General features: G+C 38.0%; 3 protein-coding genes and 1 long non-coding RNA gene across 5 annotated transcripts; 1 reads left to right on the forward strand and 3 right to left on the reverse strand.

Annotated features, from left to right (window-relative positions):
* Window positions 1-24,419, reverse strand: LOC110848970 (obscurin). 2 transcript variants are annotated; one of them, XM_022096346.2, is made up of 59 exons: window positions 24,289-24,419; window positions 19,860-19,945; window positions 18,255-18,467; window positions 17,988-18,146; window positions 17,638-17,707; window positions 17,457-17,555; window positions 17,003-17,266; window positions 16,343-16,483; window positions 16,105-16,252; window positions 14,684-16,030; window positions 14,416-14,565; window positions 14,254-14,343; window positions 14,098-14,191; window positions 13,740-14,020; window positions 13,591-13,667; window positions 13,379-13,502; window positions 13,205-13,316; window positions 13,022-13,045; window positions 12,846-12,955; window positions 12,707-12,775; window positions 12,546-12,640; window positions 12,343-12,458; window positions 12,220-12,264; window positions 12,004-12,141; window positions 11,828-11,939; window positions 11,422-11,755; window positions 11,093-11,210; window positions 10,844-11,019; window positions 10,476-10,763; window positions 10,215-10,411; window positions 9,953-10,140; window positions 9,708-9,874; window positions 9,348-9,635; window positions 9,062-9,265; window positions 8,867-8,981; window positions 7,117-7,181; window positions 6,757-7,001; window positions 6,606-6,691; window positions 6,457-6,540; window positions 6,292-6,366; window positions 6,123-6,215; window positions 5,204-6,052; window positions 4,581-5,119; window positions 4,335-4,497; window positions 4,125-4,266; window positions 3,901-4,050; window positions 3,717-3,821; window positions 3,386-3,594; window positions 3,097-3,297; window positions 2,979-3,012; window positions 2,792-2,899; window positions 2,414-2,721; window positions 1,490-2,024; window positions 1,220-1,394; window positions 990-1,108; window positions 570-679; window positions 444-465; window positions 300-383; window positions 1-224 (listed from the first exon to the last, which is right to left on the reverse strand). In XM_022096346.2, the coding sequence occupies exons 1-59, from the start codon at window positions 24,340-24,342 to the stop codon at window positions 132-134; spliced, it is 10,887 nt and encodes a 3,628-aa protein (XP_021952038.1). In that variant the 5' UTR covers window positions 24,343-24,419; the 3' UTR covers window positions 1-131. The 2 variants fall into 2 exon arrangements, with proteins under 2 accessions (XP_021952038.1, XP_035703452.1); XM_035847559.1 differs by lacking the exon at window positions 24,289-24,419 and adding an exon at window positions 20,202-23,513.
* LOC118434333 lies at window positions 7,167-8,840 on the reverse strand. The gene is made up of 2 exons (XM_035847589.1): window positions 8,490-8,840; window positions 7,167-8,425 (listed from the first exon to the last, which is right to left on the reverse strand). Exons 1-2 carry the CDS (start codon window positions 8,602-8,604, stop codon window positions 7,416-7,418), a joined length of 1,125 nt encoding a protein of 374 aa, XP_035703482.1. The 5' UTR covers window positions 8,605-8,840; the 3' UTR covers window positions 7,167-7,415.
* LOC118434338 lies at window positions 20,202-27,377 on the forward strand. The gene is made up of 4 exons (XR_004833949.1): window positions 20,202-20,325; window positions 20,393-20,637; window positions 26,922-27,133; window positions 27,246-27,377. It is a non-coding gene; the product is annotated as an uncharacterized LOC118434338 (long non-coding RNA).
* On the reverse strand, window positions 25,129-27,810 carry LOC110848960 (delta(24)-sterol reductase). Its single transcript, XM_022096336.2, has 12 exons — window positions 27,457-27,810; window positions 27,282-27,377; window positions 26,865-27,198; window positions 26,647-26,792; window positions 26,470-26,577; window positions 26,219-26,397; window positions 26,098-26,143; window positions 25,810-25,979; window positions 25,677-25,743; window positions 25,528-25,607; window positions 25,397-25,446; window positions 25,129-25,333 (listed from the first exon to the last, which is right to left on the reverse strand). Exons 1-12 carry the CDS (start codon window positions 27,640-27,642, stop codon window positions 25,176-25,178), a joined length of 1,620 nt encoding a protein of 539 aa, XP_021952028.1. The 5' UTR covers window positions 27,643-27,810; the 3' UTR covers window positions 25,129-25,175.
* Window positions 27,811-27,881: the final 71 nt, after the last annotated feature.

A 27,881-nucleotide genomic window follows, 5' to 3' on the forward strand; every position in this document is an offset into this window, starting at 1 on the left:
CTCATTGTTAAATGTTTATTTATTTTTGGAGATTTTTTGATATTTCAAATAATGAATATATTTTATAAAATGACGTAAATCATCATTATGATAAGATGATTTTTTTAAACGATAAAGAATATGTTTTTAAATTATTCAACCGATCCATATTTCGAAGTAAAGTCTTGAAGATTGGATTCTGCCAGTTTTGATTTCCTCTTCTCCAAATAATTTGCATAGTATTCCTACCACAAGAAAGGAAGGAAAAAATAGTTTCATCATCAATTTCATCACTCAACCAACAAGAAAAAAAGACTTACTTTAATTTTGGTAGTATCAAAAACGGCAGCTTCTCTTTTTTTCTGAAGTGAACTACTAAGTTGGAACCAACGATGCTCAAAGCACTATGGAAAAATATACTGTATACTATACTATACTATACTATACTATACTTTATACTATACCTCATCTGCCGTGGGTCGTTTGCTGAAAAGTGATGAGATCCATTTAAGATTGATTTCATGTAAAGGAGATGAAAGTGATAATGATTTTGTGGTTAAAGAGTGCACAAAGAGAGAGTTTTATCTTACAGTGGACTTCGTTTAAAGATGAGCATTAACAGACGTGTTGCCTCTTGACTGACGTTTTTGTGCAAATGTTCAAATCGAAATCTGACATACGTAATGTTTTGTTTTGTATCCTAAAAAAAGAAATGCTGTAAATAACAATGTGTTCATGCTCCTATTTACCACAGAAAAATACAGTAGGCAATGGCATTAATCAATATTTAATTGATTCATTGGTTAACCGACAGATTGGTTGAATTGACAGGGAGGGAACATGCGTGTGACGCGAAGATGTCAATCTGTCGTGATTCCTTTGGAGGACGCATGACGTCAAAGGGCATGTGTTCCGTTCCGCAAATACCGAATAAAGTGGAAAATCGAGGGAGACGGGGAAAGGAATGACAGTAAGGATTCATAAGCAGGCAAGAAATAAAAAAAGCTTGCCTCATCTGTCTCGCCTAAGAATGGACTCACTCCGCTAAGCATTATGTAAACTAGCAGACCAACATTCCACGTATCCGTTTGGTGCATAACTTGAGATTCTCCATTTAACACTTCAGGAGCTGGAAATGTATGAATTCATTAATCGGTAATAAGAAAAGTTTGTGATCAACTTTGTGTTATAAATAGCTTGTCTTTTAGTTTATCCTAAATTTGCTATTATGTTTCCTCACGTGTAAATTCCAGTTCGGTTAAGCAGTCTACTCTACTTCCAATTTTAAGGACTGGTTGTGCTGCTGAAAAGTCGACTAGTTTAATTTTCTGGTTTTTGGTGACGAGGACATTTCCTGGCTCCAGATTGAGCAGAGCCAAGCCTTGCCAATGCAAATACTGAAGACCATCAAGAATCTAAACGAGGGGGCAGGAGAAGAGGCCGTCATGTTATTTAAGCAGAAATCTGCGCATAAATTTTCATTAATGAAAAGATTATAATGTTTTCATACTTGAGAGACAAGGTTCATGAGGAGCTGCTCCGAGTACGAGTCGAGGGAAGACACGTAATGAAGTAGATTGGAAGAGGAATCGAAATTAAGGGAATTATCTTCCAAGAGAACACTATTTCCGATCTGAGTCGCTTGGTGAATATTAAATAAATTTGTGTGGGCAAGTATCTTCGAAGTCTTGAACTCGAGTTCTGTTGCCACTTTGAGTAGTCGTGAATTTTCTACTAATATCACAGAGCCGAATTTTCCATGAGTGAGTAGCTGAGAGGGAGACGTGACCTTTATTTCATCCGTGGAAAGATTCACTGGAGATGATTCGACTTCATAATTTATCGTTTCAGGTACGGGGTCTCCTTGGGGCTCGTCTGATAACCTTAAGCGGAATCGCGAAATCAATTGACCAGACTTATTCCTTGCTACGATTTTATAGTTGGTTAGGTCCGTCTCTCGAATTTCCTTAAATCGTAGAGTCGAACAACCATTTTCCTCTTCAATCTCTCGGTTATCTCCAGGTGCGAGGACCATCATGTCGTTCCTAACCACAGATAGCAACTAGTTAATAAATTTAAAAAATCCATAATATTTCGCCAGTCTTTCTTTAAAATCCATCTTTAATCCATCCATCGCCATCTTTAAAATTTTTAGCATTTCGTAATTTTTGTGCAAATTTTAACCTTTTGCTAATTTTTGTGCCGATTTTTGTGCCAATTTCTATGCCAATTTTAGCATTTTGCCAATTTCTATGCCAATTTTTGTGCAAATTTTAACCTTTTGCTAATTTTTGTGCCGATTTTTGTGCCAATTTCTATGCCAATTTTAGCATTTTGCCAATTTCTATGCCAATTTTTGTGCCAATTTTAGCATTTCGCCAATTTCTATGCCAATTTTGGCATTTCAAATTTTCTTACAGAAATATTAGCTTACTTGAACCATTGAATTCCAGGAGCAGGATCTCCTGCAGCCACGGCCTTAATTGTGATTTCCTGTCCCAAACGCACGCTGACTTGAATATTTGGTTTTTCTCTGAACACGGGCTCTTTTCCGTCAATTTTCATTGATCGCAAGGCATCCGCTTCAGCCTGAAATTCTAAACGATTTCCAATTTCGTGACGCAACCTTCGATTGTTTGCATTGTTCCATGGACCATTATCCGAAATTCGATTCTTTTTCTCATCGTCCACCTCTTCGTCGTTAATGTCACAAAATTTACGCCTCTCTCGGACGACCGGTATCTACGCGAGTTGAAATTACAGTGCTTATTTATACTGGATTAATTATTTGCGACAGGAGTAAATAACGTACGTTTCGGTCGCAGTAGTTGTTATACACTTGAAATTGAAATGATGGACTGTGTGAAGCAGCAACTTTCATGTATTGACGCAGCCTCGCCGGAAAGTCGGTATCACGAAGCTTCAATTTAAACATATTCATAAGGCGTATGCGTATGAACGCAATTTATTTATGCACAGCAATAATTTTCTATGCTTACCTGTAACAAATACGTTTCATCTCCAGATTGATAGCTGAAATAGTTTTGTAATTATAAAACCATCAACAATGCAAAGGCAGCGTATACGAAAGACCGGCTTAATTAATTAGGAACCTACTGTGATTCGCTGGTGAATTCATCAATTTCAGGTCTCGGATATCCATTGAGTTTTAACTGGTCAATAACTGGCAAAGGTAATTTGAAGTCATCATCGTCGTTATAATTTGGTGGATACACCATCCTCGAAGGATCAGTATAAGCAGTCTCCAATGGATTTCTTCTAAATATTGTTCTGCATGACGCGTTATCATTCCAAGCTCTAGTGAACACACAAACATTCCGATTAAGCTTATGCTTAAAGTGTGTAGTGCTACGTTAAACCATATGTTATATCTTTATCTATGTACTTTAGTTTATAATAGTAACTAGAGTGTTCATCACGAAGAATATTGGGAAGATGGGTGTGTTCCTTGTGAATCTTGTGAAACCAAGGATGGGCCAAAGCCTTTTCAATGTCCATTCTTTCCTTAAACTCGTACATCAAAAGCCGTTTAATAAAATCTTGGGCTGTATCCGAAATGAGTGCAAATCTATCACCGAAACTCCAAGACCCATTCTAAAACAAAATACAGAATGCAATATTTCGTCAGAATGCCTCATCTTGTTTGGGGGGAGAATTTCAAAGAATGTAATCCAATTAAAAAGATATATAAATATATGCACAGATGGCTTACTAACTTTAACGTTTTCCAAAGTTTCTCTGTCATTTAAACCCAAGAAAGGACTATGTCCTGAGAGCAACACGTACGTGATAATACCAACTGCCCACATGTCACTCCAAGGCTGTAATTATAATTGTGATGAATATTTACCATAATAATTTTTGATTTATATGCAGCTAAATTTTAAAAATCCAACTTACCCCAACATATTTTTCGCCCCTCACAATTTCGGGTGCAACATATTCTGGATGACCATATTCTAAAGATCTATTAAAGTATTTCCTCGACAGGCTAAAATCAATTATTCGCAATGTGCTACTATTGATATGAGTCAAAAGTAGATCCAGAGGCTGTAAATATCATGCACATATGGATGTACATATTTGATAGATGGGTTTGAGTATTAAGATTTTCTTAAACTCACTGTTAAACTGAGATGTGCCATGTGATTTTGAACATGAAGATATTCAAGACCTTCTAGAAGTTGTCGGATAAAATAACAAATATCATATTCAGTAAAAGTGTCTCTGGAAATCAATCCGTGAAGAATATCGCCCCCGGTACATCTAATAGCAAATGGCACAAATTAATGCAATTTTCCATTTTGGATAATTATAAAATATTGCGTATTTACATGTCAGAGATTAAAATATAAGTATCGTCATGATAAAAAGCATCATGTAATCGGCTAATATAGCGATGATTAAGACCATTCCAGATATTGTACTCATTTTCCACCCACTCTTTTCTTCTTGGATCATATCTTGTGATCATAGTTTTGCTGGCATAACTTCCACCTGAAAATTTAGTTAATTTTACTTTAATTTCTTCTATAAATAATCTAAACGTGAAAAAATAATGAGAAATTAAAAATTATTACCACTAGAACGTTCAACAACGTGATGATGAATTGCCTGTGTTCCTCTTCCAATTTCATCACCAAAATCATAATAATTTCTAACATTGATATTTCGAAATCTGATATCTTTCCCCTTCAAATTGCTCAAAAAGTAATAATCCGACTCTGATTCTTCTACATGAATCATGGCAGAGCTGTGAATGCTTCCAGCAACATTCGTCGCAACAATGCTGTAAAGTCCCTCATCTCGCGTCATGGCCTCTTCAATGGAAACAAAGACATCGATCGTATTAGGGTCAACATCCACCGTCAGAAGTCTGACACGCGTTTCTGACGTGAGGGGAAGTAGGTGCCAATCTTTGTAAATTTTTATATCGGGAACTGGAATGCCGTATATTCTTGCGGATATTTTTACATTCCTTCGACTCATGGCATACACTTCTTGTGGTCTGGAAATGAATCTTGGATGGTGGGCTCGACGAAGACACACTTTTTGTGTTGCAATCCCAATTGGATTTTTAGCCTCACATTCCCATTCACCTTCAAGATCATCCGTCATTCTTAATAAGTTAATAGGGATTTTTTAAACATACAGCTTGCACCTATGTTTAGCATGCTATTTTTTTAAAAGAGCGACAACGAACCTGTTAATAAATAGTGTGATAAGCCCATTGTCTAAATATGTGTGTTCAGGATGGAATTCTTTTCCATCCTTGTAAAACTTGAGGGTAGGCCGAGGAAATCCATAAACTGCAAAGTGAACACTGGAAGGATGACCAAGCTCTGCATATTGGTAGTCTTGGTCTTTGTTTAAAAATCTTGGAGCGTGTGTGTATCCCTCGTGTGGTGGACGAGTGAGATCATACGCACGCGGAATGCTGGGAACTAGCATTGGTTTCCATTGTGGGGGACGGGTGTCGAATTTGTTTCTCATCGTAATTGCGTATGGGCTTGGATCGCTGACATGATTCTGACCCCATTCGACCCTGATTCGATATTTATAGTCAAGGTTAGGGTTTGGGAATTCAATATCGCAATAATTGTTCTTGAGGCCTTTGTAAAGAGTGCTCCAATCGTCAGGTTGGTTAACTGGACACATTTCTACCAAATATGTGCATGGTACTCGTGAAACATGAGGAAGACATGGGTCCCATTTCAGCGTCATACGTTTCGGTGTCATATTTGTAATCAATGGACGATTAGGAATTGCTGTTGGTCTTGTATCTTCATATCCAGAGTAAAGATCGCCAAGTTTTTGCTTGTTGAAATCAGAAAGGCTGTCAAACTTCAAATACGCCGAGCATTCCGCATCTCCATGCTCATTCCAGATTTTGAGAGTGTAGTCGGCCAAATCTCCAATATCAACGTCTTTAATAATCAATCTGAGTAGCCCTGCTCCTGCTCCATCTCGTTCAAATTTTATCCGATCTGATTCATAAAGTTTACTTGTTCCCCGATAAAATTCAAACTCTGGATTTGGAAAGCCTCCCACGCTATTCAATTTACAACGAGACATTTTATTTATAATTTATTGATGATTTGAAATATTAATATTGATTGTACCATGCCGTGAACTTTGCAAGCATGCCAGGATAAACTTCGGTATTTCCAATTGTTTTGAGAAAGTATGGAATTTCTCCTCGTGGTTTATGAGATCTAGTAAAAATAATTCAGTTCAATCATCATGCAATTCAACACTTTTTAATATAATGATACGAGTTTAATCACTCACATTTCTTTAACAACGTCTAATTTCGCCTTGCACTCTGCAGTTCCTTGATTATTGGTCAACCGACACGTGTACACCCTAGTATAAAATGTCCAATGAACATGAGTACATATGCCTTAATAGTTCATCATGATACATTTTAAGTATATATTATGCTAAATATCTCACCCTTTATCACTTTCTCCACAATCTTTAACATAGAGCTGAACTAAATCGCCCTCTTGTTTAATCTTGTACTTTTCTCCTGGGAATCTGTTCAAATAATTTCATCATGGTTAATTCAAGCCTTTCAGAACTTTGCAATAGTCTGTCCATACATTTCGGTTCCATTTTTGAAAAATTGTGCGGTAGGCGTCGGTATGCCACTGATTCGAGCACCAAATTTGCAATCACATGTCGGTATCTAAATCCAAGTTTAACTTGCAATAATAATCCAATAATTACTAACAGTTAATTGAAAACAATAACCTGTTCCTGATCTGTAAACTTTTGAACAAAGCTTGGAGGTCGATAAACCTTGTTGATTGTGACATTGGACGCTGATTCTGCTTTGCCTTCGTCATTCTCCAAAATGCACTTGTACACTCCTTGGTGCTCCCTTTCAGCAACAGGCACTCTCAAAATAGCCTTTTCTCCATCGAATGTCTGCGGAAATTTTGCAGGATCCAGCGGCGATCCATTAAATGCCCATCGAATTGTAGGCATAGGATTTCCTAGTTGATTATTATTAAATTATTAGTCCGACGCTAGGGTTATAGCCAGTTATTTATAAGCAGGGTAATTAAGATTATATGAAAATATGAAATATGTATGACGACTTGCACGTACCATCCACTTTTGCCATGAGAAGTAATTCATTTCCTTCATCAACAGTTTTGTCGCAAAGTTCGGTTCTACAGAAAAAGTAAATTTTTTATGTAATACTAATTAACTAATACTAATTATCATTCTGAGTCGATCTATGCCTATGCAATAAAAGACCAATTCTTCCATAAAATTATACATATTTTCATTGTTTATTTCTTAATTACATAAGATTTAACTTTTATTTAGTAGGGTTGACGGAGAAGCAATAAATTTTTAATCAGTATAGAAAATTAACAATAATGTAGTAAATAATGTAGGTTTTAACATAAACTTTCAAGCGGCCCCCAGTTGATGGATTCAACTAAAATTTCCCAAGGAACTTCTATCTCCAAATCTCGTCCAGTAATCCACCCAAAGTATGCCTCCAACATTTCCTTGTGACGTGGTTCCCAATCCGACAAATTCTCAAACTTCTTGAATCCAATCTGAATATTAACTCCGTCAACGTTTCCGTTCAACATTTTTGCAAGAATTATTGCCATTTGCAAAACTCTTTCTCCCATTTCCGTCTCTGACTTGACCTCTTCAGGGGTTCCATCAATTTTCTGGAAAACTGGGATTCCTCGTTCGTCAACAGGGTGTTGTGTTGAAATGAAAGACGTCAAAGGGGGTAGTTGACTGCTAGATTGTTGAACTTTTCCTCCATACAAATTTCCAGGTGATCCGAATTTAAGGTAATTCCACATGTCATTTATGTTACGCCTCAAATCAGAAATTCTGAGAAATGGAGATTCTTCTTGTTGGCCAAGTTGAGAGGGTCCACCCATGCTGATTTCCATTCCAACGCTGTTGAGCATTTGCCGGACGACATCCCAATCTGTTTCCGTACAGAATATTGCATCTTTGATAAAAGCTCGGACTTTGGTCATCTCATCTTTCTCTCGTTCCGCGTTGTTCATGGCGCAGGCGATGGCGAAAAAGGAACGGAGCGTGTGCTCAAAACGAGTTGACTTGTTCAACTCCACCACCCATTTCTTGACTTGTGACCATTTACAAGGTGTTCCTGCTGCAGCCCTGTCATCAACATAATTCGCCTCTGCCAACCAGTAAGTTTTCCACATAAAGGGAGTCAAATTTTTCAACGAAAATTGATGTTGAGGGGTGTGCTTTACTGTCGAGATGAGAGCGAACGTCGGGAGTGGATTATTGATGTCCATCAGTATAAAATGGGTGATCCTGGTCTGATTTCTATCCTGGTGTCGAACTTGTCTTGACTTTGGTGGTGGTGGAGGAGATGCTGGCCGTTTCCTCCAAGAGAATCTCTCCTTAACTATAAAATTGGCAGATAATTATTATTTTTTGTTTATTTATACTTTAGTACTTTTCATACTTACCTTCCTTCACACTATCCTTATTCACTTCCAAAAAATCCATCAAAAGATTTTCCGGTACAGCGTAAACTTTGCCGTCAGACATTTCCACCCTCACTTCCTTAAAAGGTACCGACATCGCCAGAAATTTTAAAATTGTAAGGAACGAGTAAGTGAAGTTCAAACTTGAGTTCACCCGATCAATTCCGATTCATTTTATAACCCATTTCTTTTTAGTAGCAGTGAAAATTGTGGTCATAACGATATTTATTTTAGATTTTATTTTAATAAAGCCTTTAGCTTGATGCATAAATAGATGCTTAGATTTTAGATAAATGCAATATTGAGTGGTTCAGGAAATAGTGCAATCAGTCAAGTAAAAAATTGAAAAATACTTATACCTAAACTTTGGTTCATAAGTTGGTCCTTCTTTCACTCTAGGGACAACTTCAAGTTTCCCTTCAGAAGCAACTTGGCCACTTGCATTTTTTGCAGTCAATTTATAGACGCCCGCATCTGAAAAATTTGCATATTTATTTTAATTTATTGGGTAGATTAACTAATTAAGTTTATTTTTATTAATAAATTCCACTTACCACTTGGTTTTGCACTAGGTTTACCGTATTCAAAGTGCTTTTTATCCTTGTCGTATTTGATGTCTTTTAGCTCATCTCCATCTTTCTCCAGACTGAGTTCGGGGGGTGGATAGCCTTTTAGCGTAGCAGAGAAAGTAAAGGGCAACCCTTCAACAACTTTCTGGGGTCCCAAAGGTGGTTCTATGCCTGGGCGTTGTGGAGGCTCTGCATACCGTTATAAAAATGTATTTCACTTGTAATGAGAATGTAAACGGACAATTGTGACGTGTATGTATATATTGCTTACCATGGACATTAATTGGTTCAGTGTCAACCTTTTTTACTCCGGCCTCGTTCTCCAGTTGGATTGTGTACACCCCTTGGTCTTCTGCTTGCACATTGTCCACTGTCAAAACGACTGTGCCGTCCGGATTAACTTTCCACAGATGAGGTTGCATTGGCTTTCCGTTATGAAGGAATGTCACTGTGGGCATTGGCTCTCCATCAATTTTAGTTTTAATCTGGAGCCTTTCCTTCTTGTTGATGTCCTTTGGATATTCCAATGGGTCGACGAGAAGTGGAGCTCGAGGAGTCGCTAAAATTGTTACACAATCAACCTTTATTTTTGCAATTAAAATTAAACAAGTATGTAAAAGTGGGAATTTACGTTTAACCCCAACATTGGTGCTGGATTCACAAGTTCCATTTGGATTTTTGAGAGTTACAGTGTAACGTCCTTTGTCTTTAGGATCAACTTTCTTCACTCTTAGGGTGCTCTTTCCATCTTCATTGGTAATGCTGACTCTGGGGTCACTTGCGGGATCGAGTGGGATACTATTAAGAAGGGAGAAGGGAAAGCGTATAATTATTTTGAGCATTATAATGGTCCACCTAACCATTGTTCTCACTCACCCGTCCTTCATCCAGACGACGGTTGGCAACGGGGAACCGTCCACGTCAACGCTTAGCACGAGATCGTCTAACTCGTTCTTGACGTATGAAGGCTCGAGACCCTTTGTAAATGAAGGCTTAGTTTGCAGCATTTTAATCGAACCAGCGGTTGACGCAGATCCAGCAACATTGACAGCTTCGACGTTGTACTAAAAAAACAGCCACTTTGTTATCCACACTTCACTTCAAATTAAAAACATCTAATTAGACCCAAACTTCTCACCTGTCCAACATTGGCTGCAGAAAATACAGGAATGATAAGTTCATTTGTGCTCTGTTGAGGAATCGGTTCTCCGTTTTTAGACCACGTAAGTTTAGGAGGTGGCGATCCGTCGACCTCGATTTTGATTCGAACATCTTTCTGGCCATCTTTGAAAAATATTTCCTTTTCCAGAGGCTTTTTGATTACGGGTGGCATTACTAATAGCAAAATTAATCATCTTTAATAATAAAATTAACGTTCTTTTAATAATATTTTTCATACAGTTGACTTGTATAAGCTCCGATCTCGTTTCAGTTTCTCCGTGCTTATTGGTTGCTGTCACAGTTAATTTTTGGCATCCGTTTGTAGGAACAAAAACTATCTTTGATGCGACACTATTTTCATTTTTATTGTAAACTTCGCTAGACTGTAGTTTAATGTCCGAATCCATGGTCCATGTAATTTTGACGTTTTCTTCGCAAAAGTCTTGGACCATGACATCAATTTCCATTTTTTCAGATACGATAACTTCCAACTGTTCCGGGAGTCCTTTCTTGAAAATTGGCTTTCCTGCAGTGAGTAATTTTTCATGAAAATTATTCTAGTGGTAAGATTTTTACGTTATTCTTCACAACGATGCAAACGCTAACCTTCAACAATAATGGTCGTCTTGCTCCAAACCTCCCCAACTTCGTTTTCAGCTTTAAAGCTCCACTCTCCAGCATCCTCGTACTTGATTACATTGAACGTTAAACTGTACGTTTCGCTCGATTTTTTTGCAATTTTTATTCGTGCATCAGCATTAACTTCTTTCCCATTGTGATACCTTAATTTCGAAAATGGCTACGATTAGTAATTGTGATCATCTTGAGCAGTTTTATATAAAAAAAGTAACCCACCAAGTTCCTTTCGGTTCTGGGAACGTTGCACCGTCAACTTCAACATTAAGCTCTTGATTTTTTGAACTCTCGACCAAACGATATTTTGCATCGAGTCCTTTCTTCAGTTTTGGTTTTGCTAAAAAATTAATATAATTAATATTCTTAAGAGTTTTGACGGTTTCAATGAAAAGGTTACTTAGCACAAGTTTTGTTAAAAAGCGCATGTTCTGTACAGATTAGAAATAATTTACTTGACAAGGTTATCCCATTTTAATTATGCAGCTAATGACGTGACAAATTGTTAGATTATAGCACACATGAAAAAAGTAATATTGTGAAGGAATTACATTTAATTGTGATTGATGCGGAACATTCGTCTTTCCCCAATTCATTTTCGACTTGAACTTGCACATTCAGTTTATTACTGTCATCCTTTCGTTCGATACTCTTAATTTTGAGGCTGTACTCATCCCCAGATTCTGATTGCTCATATTTTTTGCCAGATATCGCGAGGCCATCAATGAACCAGTTTAATTTACTTGGTTTAGGGTACGAGTCGACCTTGACTTTCAACGTCACGTCCTCGCCCTCTTTTGCCTCAATGTTTTGCAACTTTGACACAATTTGCGCACTTCTTCTTACATACACTTGACATTCGCAGGAGTCAGTGCCAAAATCGTTCTGAAAATCGAGTCAAATCTGCATTAGTAATAATAATCAAGCAGAAAGTGCCCACTCAGTGATAATTTTCACCTTGGCTTCGGCCTTCACTTTTATATTTTGTCTCTCCGTGCAGTCAAAGTTTACGCGATATTCTCCTCCACCCAAGCTATCGACCTTTAATTGTTTTCCCGCTGATGATGAACTGTTGAACATTGATAATTTGTTTTATAATAAAATATAACTCAAATTCAATACACAATTCATACCACGTGACAGTGGGTTCAGGGACGCCTTGGACGGAGAAATTGAGTTGATTTCCCTTGGTTCCAAGGTCCGTAGTGTATTCGGTTGGCAATTTTCGGATAATTTTTGCTGGCTGTTGTGCCACGAGTTTCCAAAATTCGCTTCAGACATTAAAATGACATTATAGAATATCTATATTTGTTTCCAGATTCTAACAATATTTTCTGAAAATTACTTACCTCATTTGACCAATAGCGTTCGATGCAACAACCGAATATGACCCACTAATTAAAGGTAAAATGCCATAATGAATGCATGCGATTTATAGTGCAATAGTTGTAAATTATTTGACAATCATCTACCTGTCCTCCAAAGTAATTCGTTCGATTGTAATTTGAAATCTTCCATCCTCGAGTTCGGTAAATTTGATTCTTTCTGATGCAATAATTAGCTGACCATCCTTGTACCATTTGACTTCCTGTAAAAATTACAATTGAGCATACGTATTTCACAAATACTTTCACGTTGCAATTAATTTATGCATATGTCAAAATGACGCCCATACCGGTTTTGGGCTTCCTTCCACAATAACTTCCATGGCCAATTTCTCTTCAGTCATGCATGCCATGTCAACCATCTTTTTCACAAATCGTGGGGGTGCTTTGAAAAAACAAGGCATTATGATAGCAGACGATAAATAAATTTAGTTCTAATGGATCTACATACCTTTGACAATTAAACGACCTTTCGTCTCAACTTGACCCAAGTCATTCACAGCTTTCACCACATACGTTCCTACAACCATGATATCCATAGCATATAAATTATGCAGATCGACAAGTGCAACATAGGTATTTTTACGTACCGGCATCCTCCTTTGTGACGTTTTTGATAATTAAGGCGATAGACTCTTCGTCTTCGTAAAGGAACCTAAATCTGCCACCGGCTACGATTTCTTCCTTGCCGTTCTTATACCTTTATCAAATAAATCATTATTGAAATATTACAATGTTTTTATGCATGCAATAATTATGTACCTACCAAGAGACTTGAGGTTTGGGGTACCTAATGGGAAGTCAATTCAGATTAGTTTAGTTCATCATTCAAATATAAAGTATTTTATATTTTTAAGTGAATGTTTCGATATTTATTTATCCAAAATCCAATTGTATGAATAAAGTACCAAATAACGCACTAGAAAAAATATTATCTGGGCCCCCTTACCCTGAAACCTTAAGTTCCATCATTGCTGAGCCACCGACTCCAACTTCGGTATCAGCTAACTCGGCCGTAATAGTTGGGGGACATGGTTCCTTGAGCAATTGATGAATTGCCCCTAAAATCACCCCCAATCGATGAGTATTTTGCCATATTTTATTACATGAATGCAACAATTACCTTGAACAGTCAACTCTGCAGAACACGATATTTTACCACCGCTGGTCTGTGCAATAACGCTGTACAGACCGGCATCCTCGGGCGTGACGTGTTGGAAAACCAAAGCCAGAGTGTCCTCTTCTTCCTGTTATGTAATAATTATGCATGGGTATTTATGCTGATACAGCTCTTATTTTATAGTTCTATCAATAATTCCGAGTCACGTAACTTACTCTAAACATAACTCTGAGTTTTTCATCTGGAGTAAAGGCTCGACCGTTGAGGTAAAAATCAAATTGTGGTTCTTCGCCTAAATAAAACTTATCAAGTTACTGCAAACTTATTGACTGCAACTTAATTTTAATCAGGAAAATTAACGAACCTGGATTTAGCAAACGCTTTCCTTCAATTCCCTTGAACAATTCCTTCTCATCAACCACTTTCACTTTTGCGGTGACTTCTTGTTTGCCATACTTGTTTTCAGCCACTACTTTATACTCTCCTGCATCATCGTCGGAGATTTTTTCGATACAAAATTCATACGTATCATCTGGCTGTTTCAGGATTTTAGTTCTCTCAGTTTCTTCTTGTAAAATCATCCCATCGTGATAAAATGTCAGCTTTGGTTCCGGCTTTCCCTTTACAACGAACATGAAAGACACTCTGGAAAATACCGAAAAGAATAGTAACTAAAATTGCTATGTTTATACTTATATTTACATATATGCAATAGGTCTTACCGCGTGTCTTTAAGAAGCTCAGTGTCATGAAATTTGACGAAGAAATGCGGACTGTTGAGTTCTTCCATTTTCTTTTGACGCTCCTCGGCCGTGACTATAAAAAAATTACTATAAGTAAAATACCACTGTACAATTTATCTATACTCTTCAGCTTACGTTCATGAATGGTAAGAACTGCACAGCATGTGGAAACTGCAAATGCTTCATTTGTAATTTTTGCCGTGTAAAGACCAGAGTCTTCATCTCCTAAAAAATTCAAGTAGGAAAATGCAAGTTGTATTTATCAATGATAATTAAATCCATTCAAACTGTACTTACGACAATTTAAAAGAGTCAGAGAATGTTTATTGTCTTTGGAAGTTATTTTTACGCGATCGGCCAAGGTATCATCCAAGGGTCGATTCCCTTTCAGCCAGGTAATGATCACAGGAGATTCAGTCACACATTCAAAACTTGCGTTATCTCCAGCTACAAGTTTTCGTTACAAAATTTAGGTTTTTTCGACAACATCGTTTTAAAGCTTCTCTCAAAGTGGACCTATGTAGGTATATTTAAATGAATAAAGGAAATAACAAACTTTACTCACGTTCGCATTCGACGGAACGCAGTGGTTTCACAAACACTGGAAGTGCGGAAGGTACTTCAGGCGCCATAATTCCAACTGAACTTTTCCTTCTGATTACACTTGATCTCCTTTTTAACTGTTTTAGTTCTTCGGCGGAAGGAACATTGGACGATTCCTCTACGTTTGCAGCAACTTCACTTTCACGTTTTACGCTTTCCTGGCAAGACTGCTGACTTTCTCCAGCTTTCTCTTTTTGAAATTTGTCTTTCTTTATTCCTGCTGCTTTTGTGCTTTGCTGTGTTGTCTGAACTGTTTCCTCAGACGAACTTGGAACAGTCGAATTACTGGTTTGTTTAGTGCCACTTTTTGATGAAACTTTAGCGTCCTCCGTTTGAGTACTAAATACTTCTTTATCCTGAGAATGTTGTTTTGTTGTGTCTGTGGCTGAAACTATTTGTTTGGCTGATGTCTCACACTTCAATTGTTTACAATCAGCTTCCAAGTTTTCCTTTGGATGTGTAGGCTCGTTGCTTATCACGCCACTTTGGCTTCCCAAACTTGTTTCACTGACTTTCTGAGTCAAGGATTCTTGTTTTTTGATTTCAGACTTCTTGTCTGTTTTAACAGACGATTGTTTTGTCGCTTTATTTTTCTCGGCTACACTTTCTCCTTCTCCTGTTAATGGTTCTAACTCAGTAATTTGACTTTCACCACTTGGTCGTTTCACTCCTTCGGATTCTTTTCCAACTTGTTGACGCTCTTTTGCCAATGTTTGTTCAGGGAGGACGTCAGCTCTTGCAAAAGTGTTTGATATTGTTGTACTTGAATCTGCAACTAATGATTCAGTCGATACATCTAAAGCACTCGTTACGCTTATTTGATCTCCTCCTTTTTGCACAGATAATGTGTCTTGTTTTGCTAATTCTTTTTTATGCAACTTACTACTTTCACTAGATTTGTTCACTTCTTGAGCACTTTCTTTCACAGGTGTACTTACAAGATCACTTTGTTCAACCGAGATTGGTATTTGTCTATTTCCTATTTTCGAAGGCACGCCACTTTCAGTTTCTACTCTAGCTTTTCCCGAAAGTGCTTCGTCCTTTTCTTGCGTGGATGTACGAATGGGTGTTGTTTTGATTACACTTGAATCTTTTTCAAGAGTCTCGGCCTCTTGTAAACTAATTTCTTGGATAGTCACCCCTCTGACCGTGGGCTCGCTGTCTTTTCTTGAGGACGAATCTTGAGATGATGGTAATGGAGGTTCAGCACCAGAAGTTCTTCGTGGTGGAAGAGACGCTTGCCTACTTGACCTACGGAGACTTCCTTCTCGTTTCAATTGTCGGATATTTTCTTCGGTTCTCTGTGCAACTGGTAAAACAAAAGATTTTTTAAGCAAAATGTTTAACCGATGATGCAAATTTTTACTATATTTTAATACTTACCAGCGATATCAGGTTGCAGGCTTTGTTGGACAATCTCTGACCATTCGGTTACAATTTCTTCTGATGGACTTTCAAAAATATAGACTCGAGGTAGTCCTCTCAAAATAAATTTTTTCTCGTTCACTTGTTCTAACGTATATTCTGGCAACTGTCGATGATAGAAAAAAAACATCGGATGATTTTAGACTTGATGTAATTAATTCGGCATTAATTTTATCGTCATCATTCTTTTAAATACCTTGATAATGTCCTTAAGAATGAAAACAGACCTTTCTTCAGATATCTTTCTAACTTTGGTCACCAAAATTCTGTTTTTGAACAAAAATACGTATCGTTGTTTCACTTCGTCGACGTCTTGTCGGGTTACAGTGAACCAGTCCTGTAAAATAAAACATTTATTTTATAACATAATAAAATAATCATAAAATATAATCATGAAAATTACCAGACAAAAATAAAATGACTTTTATTTCTGTTTGTAATAATCCAGAAATTTCCCTAAATTTTGCAATAAATTTTGCAGACGCACAAGTCACTGCTATTTTTCCTCAATAAACATTCAATCATTCAATCTATTTATAAAGGTGACGATGATTTGCAATGACTCCAAAAGTAAACAAGTTTATCAACTTTACAATTCAGCAGAGGAAACAGATCTCGAGCGAAATGTTTTCAAGACTGAATGAAACGTCCATTTAAAAGTCGTAACAAAAGCCAGTTAAAAATATAGGCGTCGTCGTACGTACCACTGAGTGAAGCGAAGTGTCATCTCCAAAAAGTTTAAAACCAATAAGTTCTAGTGAATCGAATTTGCAATAGCAGTAGAAATTTTTGGAGTTGTGCCGATTTAATATAAAATAAGTTTGCGAATGTGGAGGAGGAGGTGACATTTACTTACATGCCGTAGTAGTCGTCCAAGGTGAAAAACATTCCCATGAAATCCGAATCCTTCGATATTGCTCAGAAATGTCTTGTCGTGTATTTTTTGTGGGATTGATAAAAGCAGATCCAACGCTTTCTCGAGATCGAGAGTGTCCTCTTTGAGAATCCTTTGAATGTCGATAAGATCTTGCAAGATTAGTTGGTAATCATTGATCCGTTGAAGGGGAAGTTTCAAATGGTCACTTAAGGATTTTTCATCCCCCAAACTGAGGGTGAGTTCCTGCAATTATTTCAACTAGTGCAATTTTTGCGAAACCCAAGAAATCACATGAAATCTGGTCACTGGAGCAAAGGGGATAGATAAAAAAGCAGCAAGCGATATCTAGTGCTACTGTTGCATGTAAAACTTGGTGCAAGGCAAAATGCCAAAGAACCAAATTTAGTCTCGAGATATAAATAGGATAGCTGACCTCAAAATATTCAGAGATTTCCAAATCATCTCTCAGCAACGCCTGGGCGCTAGGCTCCTCTTCACTGATGTATTCAGCGTGATGGTCAAAATATCTTTCCTATATTTGCATTCATGGATCACATTATGTCAACATTAATCCCTGCTGCAAATTAGCTGCAGTTCCTTTATTTTTCTCTTACGAGGCGCAGAAATGTTCTACCAATCATTCGTGGCTCGCTCATGTAGTAGCGGAAGCCTTCCAGCAGGATCCTATTAGTCAAAGGGGAACCAAAAAAGTCATTTATCATCAAAATGAGCAATTAGTATGAATGAGGCAGCAGCATGTTTAGTGATTTTTGCAGGTGAATAGAATGAAGATGAATGAATTTTCGTTATCATTACCAATACACGAATGTACTCTGTTCTATGCATAAGATACAGTCTAGTCCCACACACACACAAACACACACCCACAGACAGATGCATGTACAGGAAGTCGGAAGAAGGTAAGCGAGAAAAAAACGAGCATCAAGCGACATGTAGCTCATACCCTTGGTGAAACTCGAAAATTGGCTTGAGAGAGCCAAAGAGATCTCTGTACTTGGCCAACTTGTTTCCCGAGCCAAGTGCTTTGTAGTAGTTGTCGATCACATAACTCAAGTCTCGAACGAATTCTTCCTCCGTTTCCACCAGCTCACGTAAGGTCGCTCTTTAAAAAGGAGACAAATAACTTTATGATACAATAGCAGCTCCTTCAGTCAGACGAATGATGGCAATCTACTTATTTACATAAAAAATAGCATAAAAGCATTCGTACTCTCTATTTATAAGCGCCAGTTGTTCTGAAGTCGTTGTCTGTAGCTCGTCGGCAGATTTCAGAGAAATTTTTGATTTTTTCTGGTTCTCTGGTTTTCTCGATCGCGACATTTCAATCTTATGACGGGCAAAACTATTGTCCAGTAGTTCAATTGGCTCCAAATCCATCATTTCGTCAAAATCTGGTTCATCTGCTGTCGTTAATCGGGCGCGCCTTGAGATACAAGGAATGAAAAATGTCTTGTTACAATAATGCGCGAGATTTTACTTGAGAGCGACCTAAATGGTTTTCTCAGCTATGCAAGTAAATAATTAGATTCGAGATTACTGGCATCTCGTCTTGATTAGATTCCACTTATCTTAAGGAAGACGACGTGACGAGTGCTTAGTATTTTATTATGCAACAGCAGTTGTCGCGTTTCGTGCAACTGTTGTTTCATGACACGCATACCCTGTTCCCATTGTGCAAAACCGTTTTTATTATTAGTTTAGTTGTTACATAGTAAAAAAATAGTAAAATAGTTTCGTTGTAAAATTAAAATCCGGAAACCACCCAGAAACTTGTCTCCTGTCAAGCCCTGTCTCATCACTTATTCAATACGCCGCCGCCGCTTTCTATTTTATCAAATGCAGCGTATTTTCTTAAAGATTTCAACCAATATTATTCTTATTTTCCGACTGCATTGAACTCAGTTGCAAATGTGTCGGCATTTTGATGGCAAAAACGCAGAAAACTGTAAACACTACACTTTATCTGGATTAAATAATTTGAAAGAAGCGAGTAGTTAAGATTAGGTAGAGATTTTGTTAATCATCAAGAAATAATTGAAATAGCACGTATGGAGCCAACTCGATACCATCCGCAAGATATTTACTTTAATGATCTCACTGGCTGGTATGTTACCGAGGTGTTTACCGAGACAAGTTAAGGTTTAAAAGAGAAATTTTTCAGATCAGAGACAACATACTCTTAACGCATGCATATACCTGGGCTGTACATATGTACATATGCTATAATACAAGGGTCATGTGCTCTTCATTACACAATATGTTCATATTGTCACAACTTGAGCAAAACTGATTTTACATAAGAAGGAAATTCCTTCATTTGACGCCTCTACATACAACTCACAGTTTTCGTCCCTTTTTAATTTTCGTACTGTATCAGCATTTCATTATGGATGACGGTTGCAGAGTGTGCAATGTCAATTGTCTCGTCGCAAGCATAATAAGTCTGACGGCACAAAAGATGGAAAATGTGCGACTGGGCAAGTAAAGAACGACTCTGGTGTGGCGTGGCATGCGGAAATTCTATTTTTAACGAATCCATCTTACTCATCTGCAACAAGCTGCAACATTGGGGTCAAGATCCATGATCTTCCTTCCCCCGCTTTTAACAGCGGCAGTGATAAGGTGACGAAGGAGAACAAATATTACACTTTAGATTCAAATGTCAATGGCAAACTAACATCAACAATTTGCTTTCTTTTGCTAACGACTTATGTAAATACGTATGTATTATGTTTGCATGTGCATATTACAATATCATGATAATTACTATAATACTGGTGCATTGGGTTTTACATAGTGCAAGCAAAATTCATACTTTGAGTGAGTAGTTCCAGTTCCTTGTGCGGAAGAGAAAAATGAAGATGACTCTTCCGTATAGACGGAAACTCCAGTTTTCTCCATCTAGAAAGTTCAGACATTTTAAATAATTAACTATTCGAGCGATTAATTTTAACCACTCACTCTAAATAAACGTATAAATAAATTGACGGTAACAGTTATAAAATAAAATGCTACAAATGATAACGCTACGTAACCATGACAACATGATAGACAAGAACAAGACGAGGACAATATAATCAGCGGGACTACAACATTTACATATGCACAACATTGACATAAAGTTTGAAGCACGATATTATGAGAATTTGTCCGCAACCTGGGAGTGGTTTTCTACCGTGGCAGTGGTCACACAGGTGGCGACGTGGTCGATCGCCTTGACCTCTTCATCACACGGAGGAGTGTAAAACCTTTCCCGTTCTTCTTGTGCGAAAACATACTCGGTAAGAATTTGTGCGTCACGAATTAGCTCTTGATTTAACTTTAAATCTATTTTTCCACTTTCTCCAGAAGCCCCATTCACTCGTAACGATGAAGATGCACTCGCAGGGTTTGATGAGCTCTTTTTGGCAGCCATCAACTTTTTTAGGATGACAAGCTGTCTCAAAATGAACAAAACTTGCGCATCATTGACGACGGTTTCATAGTCGATGTCATCTTGAAGAAGGGCTTCCAACTCTTTGACCACGTCCAGCTTGCCCATGACTTGGGCCAAGTGCAATGCCTCTTCCAGCAGGGCCTCATTGAAATCACGGGTGAGTTGACTTTCCACGTGGTCTTTCAGCATATCGGCTGCTCTGATTTCACTTTCACCCATGATGTCCTCGTGATGGTAGCCTTCAACCAACAACTTTTTGCAGTCCTCGAGCACTTTCCCCGAAGAGGCAGACTCCTTCAACAAATCACATTTTTCACCTTTTTTCGACTTTGACTGACTCACATGATTTTTGGCGTGGCTTTCGCCATTTTCATTCACAATTTCATCACAAATTAAACGTAAAAGTTGCGGATCTGAAAATTCTTGTAGCACTTTCTCCACTATGACTGACATTTCTTGAGATGAAGTTTTTAGTTTTAACTGTGAGCACAATTTTTGTATGATTAGATCCTGTTTTGCTTTTTGAGAAGTTTGGAGGGTGGAAACTACCAAAGAGCTTTTTAGTTGAGCTTCCATTAACCCACTCGTCATAATTAGGGGAGATTGAAGCCCGTTTTCTTTGATAACTTCCAATATGACCTTCTCCACTGCTACGAGAATAGCATCGGGAGGATCATCACTGCTGATGCTGCTGCTGCCGTTGGTTGCCATTTTAGTAAAAACTTGTTGAATCAGACCAGGAGCTGTTTTCTTTACCTTATCAAAATTTATGCTCACTTTTTTCGACACTTGGGATTGATGGATGAGTGACTCGACTATTTCTTGAGCAACAAGCTCTTTTAAAACTTTGGCCACAATTTCTTCCGGAAAGCATAATTTGAGGTTTCTGGATTTAGTTTGGAGTTGAGCAAATACTGGCTGGATTACGGAAGCGAATTTCTGCGTAACTTTTTCAAAAACGAGATCTGTAGCGGATGAAGAAGTAGAAAAAGCTGCTGCTGCTGCTGCTGTTGAGGTGTCTGGCAAGTCTATTTCCATCTCATCAGAAGTAGAAGAAGAAGAATGAGGGACATTGAACATGAGTTCTGCTTCCTGTTGTTTCAGAGCCTGGAGAACTTTTTGTACAGCACCGGCTGTCTCTTTAGCAGAAAGGTTCATCTCCAAACAAATCTGCTTGATTATGCCAGCCGCCTTCTCCATTACTTTTTCAACAACGGACTCACTTGTCACATTCACAAAGTCTGCAGACTGCGGTACAGGGGTAGCACATTCGACGTTATCTTCATCACCCACTACTTCCAACCCGTACATTACAATGGTTTCCTCCCCTGTCTTGTTGTCTCCAAAAGTGGGAGCAGCTTCCAAAATGTCTACCGAAGCTTTTCTGCTGGAATTGGCATTTGTTAACACACCTCCAGACAGAGTGGTACAAATAGACCTCGTGTCACCCTCTTGTAAATCCGCCGAAGAGGGTGTAAACTCGTGTCGAGCAAAATCGTGTAAACTATCACAAACTGCTGCTGCAGCCTTAACATCGTCATAGTCGAAATCGAACGTGCTGTCAAAGGTCTGAATTTCAAAGGAATCCTTTTCCACCTCACAGATAAACTTTAACCCTTCATACGTCTCAATTAGCTCACCGGCCTTGAAAATCAGACTATTGTTAACCTCTTCCACATGGCCGGGTAGGAACTTAAATTCTAGTTCATTGTTTTTCTCCAAATGCTCAATTAGCAAACCAGGCACGAACTTTTTAACATTTTCTATCGTCATAACTTGCCCAGGTACAAATAAGCTTGATCCATCCCTGTTTTTAATCATCTGTCCAGCAGTAAAATTACCATTTTCCATTTTCCCAGGAATGAATTTCTTTTTCCCTTCTTTCTCAATGTAGATTCCACTGACAAATTCGCCATCCTTCATAATGCCAGGTGTAAACCGGTGGCCATCCAATCGCTTTCCGGGAACAAAAACTTCGTTAAAACTCTCGCCTGCAGTAAATACTCCGCCTTCTTTTTGCCCTTTTACAGCATGTTTTGGAACTTCCTCCTCTCCTGTGATTTCTGTGAATTTGTTATTGTGATCCATGTAGCCAAATATTGGGGCCTTGCTATGAATTATCTTGGATTTTACCAACTCAACTTTGGTAACATCCGGTTGTATTTTCTCCATTGCCTGTTTCTCTGCAATTTCAGCCAACTGTTCTTTTCGTTCAAATATGGCCTTTAAGTCGCCCAAGAGGAGAGACTTTTTTCGTTTTTTCCTCATATTTCGTTTCAGTCCTTTCCCCTTAAAGAGGACGAGGCTGAGCTCGGGCAATTTATCTGTAGACTCGATTATCAAATCATATTCTTTAATCGTATTGATGTAGCGGAATCCGATTTTATTATTATCCTCCGATATTTGCACATCTTTAATAACTCCACGATTTAATTCCTGCTCAACACTTTTTGGTAGCACCAATATCTTGTTGTCCAACTCGTAGTAAAAGTGATCCGTGGTGGTGGTGTCATTATTAATGTCATTGCGATTCGACCCATTGCTGGCTTTCCCTTGAGTTGCATGGTGATTCTGAGAGTGTGGAGGAGCACAATCTCCAAAATTGGGTTGAAGAAAGTATTTATAATCGTACACTGACTTTTCTGTTATTCTGCACTTGATCACTGACTCTTCAATCAACTTGGTAATGGGAATGTAATGATGGTCTGGGTTAAAATTGCATGTAATTCTACACCCGGATATGAACCGTTTTGCATCCTTTGGACTAATTGGGGGCAGAAGCGGACAGTAGTTGGTTTTTGGCAAACCTCGAGAGTGCCCTGTGATTCGGCAAAATGTTGGAAACATTTTCGTTTCCTCTTCTTCTGTGGGGCTCTCTTATGTTCTTGAATTTTGCTGATTTTTTAAATGAAATTCAGTGCAATGAGAAAATGTTGCAGCAGTTGCGGTTGAAGTAGCGGTTGATGAGTGAGATATTATGGTAGTAAGTAACAGAAGGACAAGAAGAAATGAAGAAAGTTGACACACAGACACACACGCTCAGCTGAAAGCTATAAAAGATGAGTTTTCAAACGACGACGTGTATGCAAATCTACGTAATCTGCATATAGTACGAAATGTATACATCGTTTACAAGTCGGAAGTAGTAGTAGTAAAAGTTTAGGAAATGAAAAATCCTAACAGCAAGTTTGAGTTCCAGTAAAAAGGATGAGACATGCAAGTACAAAAAATAAGCCGAATGTAAGTATAATAGTGTTAGTGATGAGCGGAAATGAATTATTTGGTGGTGTGGCGGCGAATATATGAGTACAAATACACCTACTGCAGTCTGCACTAAAGCGATAAAGTTAAAAAGGAATAACGTTAAAAGAGGTGTTCGAACGATGTGCTTTTTCGAGAGTGAATGAATGGTGGTCATGAAGAAGATAAGTTGGGAAAGGTTTCCAATGTACGAGAATATACGTACGTATAAAGCACGTACATAGGTAGACATTAGTTAGTTACATGGAAGAGGAGGCCTAATAAGAGGATGTGAGTTTAAGCCGTGAGTTCAATGGGAGCGGAATATGGTGTGTATTTCCAAAAATAGAAATTAGAAGATGCCTGAACAAGAAGTGGATGAGATGATGAGCAAATCGAGTCGTGGGAAAATATGGCACCAATTACACAACACACACCTCAACTGTAATAACTCTTCTGCTAAAGTGTGTGTACAATCGGGTTGGAATGTTGTCATGGTTACTGGGGATCTGCCTATCAACCTGTTTGATTAAACTAAAATAAAGCAATAAAAACCGAGCAAACTTACAAGAGTGGTTCGTTCCTCCTTAAAAAACGCTTGGCGTTGATAACTTCCCTCCATGCTGATCCTCTCTCTTCTATATGTTTCTCTATAAAATCGGAGGAGAAACAAATCAGATTTCACTCAAGAAGCGTCTTTGGAACAACACTAACACTGAGACGGCTTTCTTTTCTGCATAGTTTTTTATCCTCGGCTTTTAGGACACAGGTTCAAATCACAAAACCAGATGCATTTCCTTTATGCCTTGAATATTGGAGGCTGGCCAAGTACCAAATTTTATGTATGACGTTACTTCAAACAACACCAAACGGTCTTCACACACATGGAGCATTCCAAGTTAATTTCAACAGGCATGAACTTTTATATTCATTAAGATTAATGAAAAAATGGGCTTGGACTCGTGCCATCGGATGGAAGATGATGCATCAACGCGATAATCACACCGAGACACTTCCGACTTACATTATCATGGCGATAATATAAGTTTATATAAGCACTCCTGCAAACATTCGTTCCGATAATTTCTTTAGAATGGGGTTTAGCAGAGAGTGGGTGTGGGTCATGTCATATGCACGTCGACCTGACGATTGAATAGTCAATCATTATTCAAACGATACATATTTCTTACTTCCAAAACAAACATGTCATTGAATGACCTAGAATTGGGCAGATATGAATATGCGTGGGATATCATTGAATATTGTATATACATAGAATGGCACAGTTTTAACATGTGTGTATTCGTTCCAAAATTGTTGGCTATATGAGTATCATGAGTTTGGAAGAAATTTCGATAAAATTTAACTTATTAAGTTGAAAAAATATGTACGCAAACTATTGGAGATATATATCCAATTCCAATTATAATCATTTTATTCAGCAAAGTTGTACAACTACAATGGGTCCATGTATTCACGCCCAACTTTAAACACGTCAATCTCTGGCTTTACTTTGTCGTATAGGTGCGGAAAAGCTCCAATTGCATGATATTTAGAGCGCACTTTTTCATACAATGTTAGATCAAACATTTCTTCAAATTCTTTGCGGTCCACTGTAATTATGGGTTCTTGTTAATCGTGTATCTTATATGGTGTAAACATTGTTTACTACTTACTAAAAATGTCTGCATAAAGAAAAGCATAACCTCCAACATCTCGTGTGAACCTGCAACACACACATTATTTTACTTAATAGTTAGCAAAGTTATTAACTACCACAAGTGAAAATATAATCTGTTGTACGCACTTTTCCATTTTCCTAAGAGCGTCAACAGCATCAAAACGCTCTCGACGCTTGACAGGACCGGGCACTCCATAAATTCCGATCTGTTCAAGAATTATTTTAAATTGTGATTCCATAAACAACAATACGTACTAACTAATAATTATTTATACATCGTTGAACATTCCGTAATTAGAGCCTGGCACCATTTGGTCTTTACGAGGTGGTCTTAACTGTCCCCTTATTTAAATAAAAATCATGAAAATGCATTCCTTATTTGGCAGGGCTTATATGTTTTTTGCATACTTGTGTTTGCCGTGATCATATATTTTGCATGGATAAACCAAAATAGGATAAGTATCAAAGAGTTTCTCTGCTGTATTGATTTGATCTTCAAGCTGGTTCATTGGTAGGACAATATCTTGAAATACTTGCTTTGTGAAAGTCATGGCTCGGATCCCAGGTGTCGTAGTAAACTATTAGTAAAAATATATTTATCAAGCACCTGTACAGTCTTAATTTTTGCAATATTTCACAAATTTGCCTGTCTCGTACAAACTGAGCAAAAAAAATAAGATTGAAATAATCAATTACCTTTAAAAATGCTGGTTTTGGGGGAAGTAACCAGCCAAACAATAATCTGATAAACAGTATAATCAACTAATTTTAATTGGACGATTATTGTGATCATGTTTCGATTTTAATTACCAATTACCTAAATATTGGATTATTTCCGAAAGGAATCATACTTTCGACAACCCAGAATATTGCCCGATTGTGTCGTAGCAGGTAATCTCTCAAGGGAATGTATTCATCTTTAGGCTTGCCCTTTTTCATAATGGATTCTACATGCTTATAAAACCATGGCTTATACCAGAGAGCCACGTGATTGATCTAGTGCATTTGTAATTTCCAGTATTAATAAATAACTTGGACTAATAGTGATTAATTTGAATAAATAAACACCTTCATCCACTCTGACCAATTGGACATTGGTGGTGCATCTGCAAAATTTGCTAACATAATCACGGCTTCATCTTTTGAAAACATGGTGGCTTCGACAAAATCATCAAGCTACATATGTACAAATTAGTCAGTGGTATATGATAAATTTTAATTTATCACTACTTTAGTGATTCGAACCTTTCTATTTTTATCAATTGCACCAGAAAGTTCTCTAATACGGTCACAGTAATTCTTTTGTCCTTTAACTGGAATATACTTCATGTGGACGTACGGCTTTGCAGGGACAATTTGTAGTTCTAAGGCTGTCAAAAATCCCAAAGAGCCTAGAATAAAATAATCACAAGTCTAATTAAAATCATATGGGATTACATACATCACATTGTCAATAAAATTACCATGAGACCATGGAAGGGCATAATACAAGTCCGAGTGCTCGTTGTCTTTTTTTGCAGTCACAAGTGACCCATCGCCTAAGACGACCTCGTAGGAAGTCACAGCCTCCTGATACAATCCCACCTTATGGGAATAAGTGGTCATTCCCACGCCTAACGCCAAGCCACCTAGTGTCGCGTCCGCAATTTCTAAACAAACGGCCAAAGTGTAGCCTCTGGGGATCAGAAACTTTGTAATTTCGCCCACGGTCACCATCGGCTCCACTTTTACGGTAAGATTTTTCTCGTCCAAATCCAAAATGTTGTACAAGGGGATGGCAATCTGATGGCATTCTTCCTGCAAACACCATGAGCATTGTTTACACATTCCCCACTTGTTTGTAGTTACAGTTAGATTGTATTACGGATTGGGGTTTGTACCTTTTTGAAAAAAGTCACAGATAAACTTTGCCAATTTGGACGAGATGTGCAGAGAAGTTTCTTTTTTGCTGGTTCGACATCTTTCCACCGGAGCACCTGGAATAGAATTTGTCAAAAGTATCAAACTCAGAATCCACAAGGTGCTAAAATGTCTCTTATGAATCTCTATGCATACTTGAGCCTGTATATCGGCCACCCTCTGGTCATGGGTGTGTCCTGCAGCTGGGCTGATCTTTCGTTGTATCCACACCCACGTTCGGAGGACCAGGTCAAAGAGAAGGCTGGCTGGGAGACAGAAAATCAGAATAACGAGTCCTCTGTTGTTCTCGAGCCATCGGATGGCTTTCTTCCTGAGCTCCATAATATTACACCTTTCCAATTATCCAGGAGCTCTGCGACCCTGTCCAGCTGACTCTTGTAACTGAACAGCCTTGATTTGCATGCAAATGCGTGTCCACGGGAGATGTTCATGCAATGAACTTATAGGCAATTGAGCTGATTGAGTTGTTCTCCGTCTCAATGACCTTGATGAAAGCTCCATACCGTGAGTGAAACAATACAATGTAGCCAAGTGGCAAGATAAGCGAGATAAGTCAATTA

Source organism: Folsomia candida, unplaced genomic scaffold (assembly GCF_002217175.1).
Source record: "Folsomia candida strain VU population unplaced genomic scaffold, ASM221717v1 Fcan01_Sc001, whole genome shotgun sequence".
Taxonomy (NCBI): Eukaryota; Metazoa; Arthropoda; class Collembola; order Entomobryomorpha; family Isotomidae; genus Folsomia; species Folsomia candida.